General features: G+C 44.0%; 1 protein-coding gene across 1 annotated transcript; it reads left to right on the forward strand.

The window, feature by feature from the left end:
- Positions 1 to 1,558: 1,558 nt before the first annotated feature.
- LOC147309817 (uncharacterized) lies at positions 1,559 to 5,497 on the forward strand. The gene is made up of 5 exons (XM_086269404.1): positions 1,559 to 1,607; positions 1,821 to 1,925; positions 2,029 to 2,196; positions 2,317 to 2,433; positions 2,633 to 5,497. Exons 1-5 carry the CDS (start codon positions 1,559 to 1,561, stop codon positions 5,404 to 5,406), a joined length of 3,213 nt encoding a protein of 1,070 aa, XP_086125530.1. The 3' UTR covers positions 5,407 to 5,497.
- Positions 5,498 to 6,625: the final 1,128 nt, after the last annotated feature.

The following is a 6,625-nucleotide window of genomic DNA, read 5'->3' on the forward strand; positions in this document are numbered from 1 at the left end:
AGAACTGTCGGTGAAAATTATTCTTGGAGCTAGGTTTAATTGAGCTGCATTTTAAAGAGGTGCAATTTCACAATTTGTGTATATTTTCTAAGTTCACTATTTTGTCATGTGTTGAGAAAAACACAGATTTAAAAATTACATGGTCTAATATTTACATTTAGCATATACCTGCAACATTCTTTTTTCGTTTTTTTTTTTTTTTAAAGACTCAAAAGGACTTGAAATTCAAAATTTCAGACTTGTGACTTTACTCGGACTTTTACACCAGTGACTTGAGACTCGACTCTGACTTGCCTGACATTACTTGAGACTTGACTTGAGACTTGAGGATAAAGACTTGAGACTTACTTGAGACTTGCAAAACAATGACTTGGTCCCACCTCTGTCTTGCCGGCTCGAGTGACCACTGCACCCCCCGGCTTGCTATCGGTGGGTAACAGACGTCTGCGAAAACGTCGGCGCACTTTTGCAAATATGCGATGTCTTGATAAACCAAGCAGATATTTGAGATTTACACAGCTACATCTCGCCTGAAAATATGTTTTAAGTTTATTTTGTGACCCAGAAAGAGTAATAAGACTAATTTTAAAACTTAGCAGCGGCCGCCATTGTTGGCAGCTGAAATTTTGCTGGGCCGCGCTATGAATTCTGGGATATGGTGGGCCACGAAGGACACACCCGACCCATCCTTCAAATTCGGGGAAATGAAGGATGCATTTGTTGGCCGCATTTGAAGGAATCGACGATTTGGGACAGCCTTCGTCGCCTGACTGTGCAGCCTTCGTCGCCTCACTGTGACGTAATCGGCCTTCAAATGCGGCCTCCGGAGGATGCAACCGACGTTTTGGGACACAGCTACAGACTCACAGGCAGGCACTACAACAGAGGGAACAGAGACGTGGGACCAGGGCAGACACAGACACTGACTGGACACGGGGATATAGCAGACAGGGGAGACAGCAACTAAGGATTACACAGAGACATAAACCACAAGACAGAACTCTAACAAAGAAACCAAAGACTAGAAATGATAAATAATATAATAAACTCAAAAAAACTCAGTGTATAAAGTGTGTAATGAGGGGTTTTACAGCCTTAAAACATCTATAATATTTTTAAAAAATAAAGCTGGCTACTTTGCAGATTTAATCTGTCGCAGGCTGTTTCCAAAACGTAACTCCTGCAATAAATGATGGACCATTGTGCAAGAAGTCCATTTACCATTTACCAAAAATCTAAATTGTGTCAATTATGACTCATGAAACAGGACATGAAGTCATTCTTATTTAATGAAAAGTTAACAACGTAAAAGAAAATTTCTGAGCTTGTTTTGATGCATGAATACTTGTTGTTTAATTGAAGAAGAAAGGCGTGGTAAGATGCTTTGACATCATGATTTGACGAAAGAAGACTTGACTGTATGAATGATCATGCTGTAAAAATGTAAACACACCCAAACCTGATGTCACCTGTTCAGTATATAAAGTGCAGTGCTGCTCCTCAGCTTTAGTATCACAGTCCAGGGAAACTAATCTGCAGAACTGACCTGTTCATCACAATGAAGCTGCTGTTTTCTCTGTTTCTTCTCTGGGCACTCTCCACCACAGGTAACTACACTCATTTCACCTGCAGGTAGAAGGAAGTCTAATTTAAAGCTTTAAATCTTTTTTTATCTTACATTGTAATTTTTTTCCAAAGTTAGTGAGTAGTATTGACTCAACTGTAACCTGCTGTAACCCAATATGAACTTTCAAAACATCTCCTATTTGCTATATATTTAAATTGTGATGATCATTTCTGTATTCCTCTCCTGATTGCAGCTGGAGCCCTCCAGTGCCAAACCTGCACAAATTCAGCATGTTCAAGCACAGCACTACTTACATGCTCCTCATCGGAACCAATGTGTGTTACAGCTACCATTCTAGGTAATGTTTTCTCATATAATATTTAATATTTTCACTAAATTACATCCACTGTGAAGCTATTTGTGTTCCATCAACATTAACAAACTGGACTTTGCCTTTGTAGCTACTTCATCTGGAACTCCGGTCACACAAATCTACAAGGCATGTGCATCTTCCTCCCTGTGTCCAGCCGTAACCTCTCAGACATTTTCAGTCGACCTGGGTTTTCAAAGTGCTCTGGCTTCTGCTCAATGCTGCAACACAGATAACTGCAACTCAGTAACTCTGCCAAGTAAGTTAAATACTACATTGCTCATTGATGACAAAAGAATAATATAAAGAAATAAAAACAATAATCTGATGTTGTAAGAGTCTCTGTTCTGAAATGAAATGGCCTTCTTTTCTGTTTCAGATCCTGCTTCTCAGTCAAATAATGGTGGAGTATGCAACTTTTGTGACCCTTCCACTGGTCAGTGCTCCTCCACATTACAGTGTCAGGGAGTGGAGAACCAATGCTTCCAATCAACCAGTAAGTCTTTATGTTGTATCAGTTGTGTCATCGGTTTTCAATCAAAGATGATTTCAAATTCTTTTGTGATACTTCTGACATATAAATGAGCGGAAAATTTTAAAAAGCTGTTAAGTTGTTTTTTGCATGAAATATATTAAGCTTCCTGGAAAGTAGCCAATTTAAAACATATCCTGAAATTCTTCTTTTTCATCTGCAGTCAAAAGCAGCACCGGCACGTATCCAGGTTACGGCTGCGCATCTGCAAACCTGTGTGCAGCTGCTTCAATGCTGGGTTCTCTACCTTTCATGCAGAGCGTTGGTACAGTATCAGGTGTTGCCTGTTCTGCAGCACCAACTACAACTGCTACCCCAACTACAACTAAAACCACCACCCCAACTACAACTACAACCACCACCCCAACTACAACTACAACCACGGACACAACTACAACCACCACCCCAACTACAACTACAACCACGGACACAACTACAACCACCACCCCAACTACAACTACAACCACCACCCCAGCTACAACTACAACCACCACCCCAACTACAACTACAACCACCACCCCAACAACAACCACCACCCCAACTACAAGCACAACCACCGCCGCAACTACAACCACCGCTGTAACAACAACCACCGTCCCAGCTACAACTACATCCACCGCCGCAACCACAACCACTACCCCAACTACAACCACTGCCGCAACTACAACCACCACCCCAACAACAACCACCACCAATGACCCAACTACAACAACCGCCGCAACTACAACCACCGCTGCAACCACAACCACCATCTCAGCTACAACTACAACCACAACCACCATCCCAACTACAACGACCGCCGCAACTACAACCACCGCAACTACTACCACCGCAACTACAACCACCGCAACTACACCCACCACCACACCAACAGCTACAACCACCGCCCCAACTACAAAAGCCGCCGCAACTACAACCACCGCTGTAACAACAACCACCGTCCCAGCCACAACTACATCCACCGCCGCAACCACAACCAATGTCCCAACTACAACCACTGCCGCAACTACAAGCACCACCCCAACAACAACCACCACCAATAACCCAACTACAACAACCGCCGCAACTACAACCACCGCCGAAATAACAACCACTGCTGCAACCAAAACCACCGTCCCAGCTACAGCTACAACAATTGCCACAACTACAACCACCGTCCCAACTACAACCACCGCGGAAACTGCCACAACTGCCGCAACTACAACAACCACCCCAACTACAACCACCACCCCAACTACTACCACCGCCGCAACCACCACCACCGCTGCAACCACCATCCCAGCTACAACTACAACCACTACCGCAACTACAATAACCACCCCAACGACAACTACAACCACCGCGCCAACTACAACAACTGCCGCAACTACAACCACCGCTGCAACCACAACCACGATCCCAGCTACAACTACAACCACCGCCGCAACCACAACCACCGCCCCAACTACAACAACCGCCACAACTACAACCACCGCTGTAACAACAACCACCGTCCCAGCTACAACTACATCCTCCGCCGCAACCACAACCACTGTCCCAACTACAACCACATCCACAACTACAACCACCACCCCAGCTACAACCACCGCCCCAATTACAACAGCCGCCGCAACTACAACCACAACCACTGCCGCAACTACAACCACCACCCCAACAACAACCACCGTCGCAACTACAACCACCGCCGCGAAAACAACCACCGTCCCAGCTACAACTACAACCACCACCGCAACTACAACAACCACCCCAACAACAACTACAACCACCGTGCCAACTACAACCACCGCTGCAACTACAACCACAACCACCACCCCAACTACAACGACCGCCGCAACCACAACCACCATCCCAACCACAACCACCGCTGCAACTACAACCACAACCACCGCTGCAACTACAACCACCACCCCAACTACAACCAGCGTCCCAACTACAACCACCGCCGCAACAACAACCACAACCACCACCCCAACTACAACCACCGCCGCAAGTACAACCACAACCACAACCACCGCTGCAACTACAACCACCACCCCAACTACAACTAGTGCTACGACAACCACCACCCCAGCGACAACCATCAACCCAACAACAACCACCACAACTACAATCACCGCTCCAACGACAACCACTACAACTACAACCACCGCTCCAACGACAACCATTACAACTACAACCACAGTCCCAACTACAACCAGTACAACTACAACCACCGCCCCAACTACAGCTACATCCAGTATCCCAACTACAACAACCAGCTCAACAACAAGCATCCCAACTACAACCTCCGCCTCAACAACAACTACCATTGCAACTACAACCACTACACCAACTACAACCACCACCCCAACTACAACCACCGCCTCAACAACAACCACCGCTCCAACTACAACCACCGCCTCAACAACAACCACCACCCCAACTACAACCACGGCTACAACTACAACCACCACCCCAACTACAACCAGCGTCCCAACTACAACCACCGCCGCAACAACAACCACAACCACCACCCCAACTACAACCACCGCCCCAACTACAGCTACATCCAGTACCCCAACTACAACATCCGCCTCAAAAACAACCACCACAACTACAACCGTCACCCCAACTACAACCACGGCCACAACTACAACCACTACACCAACTACAACTACAACCACGGCTACAACTACAACCACTACACCAACTACAACCACGGCTACAACTACAACCACTACACCAACTACAACCACCACTCCAACTACACCCACTGCCTCAACTACCACAACCACTACCCCAACTACAACCACTGAAATTACAACCACTACCCCAACTACAACTTCAACTGCAGGATCAAGTACAACTACTGCCTCCACAACCAAAAGTGATGCTTGTTCCATCAGACTGGGAATGATCCATCTGCTGCTTGGACTCCTTCTCTTTACCTTTCATTGAAGTCTGAATAACACAAAAACAAACAAAAAAACATATGATGTCACAAACCTTTTCGAGATTTGAGTTGTTTAGAAATCACTGTTAAACTGAAGTCCATGAAAAAAGGTAATAGAGTATTGTTGAAGCAGACTTGGAATAAGTATGCAAGACTTCTTTGTTTGTTGGCATAGTCAATTGTGTCAGTTCAATACTTAATATTATTTATAATATTTATTTTAAATATGTGTTATATGCATATTGTTTTCCATGTATGTATATGTCTGGATTTTAGTTTATACCAAGTGGGTGAAACAAAGGAGTCCTTGTAATAATAGCAAAGCATGCTTTGTAAATAAAAGAAAGAAGCACAATTATATTTATTTATTGTTTATTTGTTTCCCTTTGTCCCTTTGATTTTCTAAATTTCTCTCTCTACTTAATCTGCTGTATATTACTTGTGATCAAGATACAATGAAGTGTTTCAAGGCCATTTCCTAAATCTGCTGTGTGACCCACGGGTCACACATGTATACCAGTCGGTTAAAATGGGTTTCATTTTAAAAATAAAACCCAAACAAAATTGACAGCCGCAGCCGCCACAATATGTCAGATTACACCAGGTTAAAACAAATTAAAATACACCGCTGTATCGGGTCCTCGGCCCGCAGCCAGAAATCCACTCGGCAAAGCAGCAGCTCTGTACTCTGTAAATAAAAGCAGGAGATCACTTATGCTAGACAGTAAAACGCAGCGGGAGTATCTCTCCAATTATTTTGCTTTCATTACCTGTCCACAAGTTCGCGTCACACTAGAGCAGGGTGATATGACCAAAAATATTTATCACGATATACATTTGAAAATTTGCGATAACGATATAACTGACGATATAATTGACACTAGACAAAATACTTTACAACTCCACAATTTTATTAGTGCAAAAAAACCCATCAATGTATTTTCACTTAAACAAGCAGCTGTTTTTTACATTAAAGTTATATAAAAATGTAACAGTGCAAATGCAAATTCCTTGCTGACAGTTTAATCAAAAGGCATTTCCAGTGGAAATTAGCCAACATTTCCTCAGCATAACCGTGTATAATATCCACAAAACTTAAAAAGAGCTTATATACACGCAATACGGTAACATTATGTTGAAGCACAGTACGTATCACTCCGCGAGGCTCCTGCCTACGATAGCCATAATGCTCTGACAATCCATCAAGTGGTGCAGGTTTGTAGC

The sequence above is a fragment of the Aulonocara sp. 'chitande type north' Nkhata Bay genome, linkage group LG17 (genome assembly GCF_057382095.1).
Source record: "Aulonocara sp. 'chitande type north' Nkhata Bay isolate Kocher_YH1m ecotype deep benthic linkage group LG17, A_spYH_male_GT1.1, whole genome shotgun sequence".
Classification (NCBI taxonomy): Eukaryota; Metazoa; Chordata; class Actinopteri; order Cichliformes; family Cichlidae; genus Aulonocara; species Aulonocara sp. 'chitande type north' Nkhata Bay.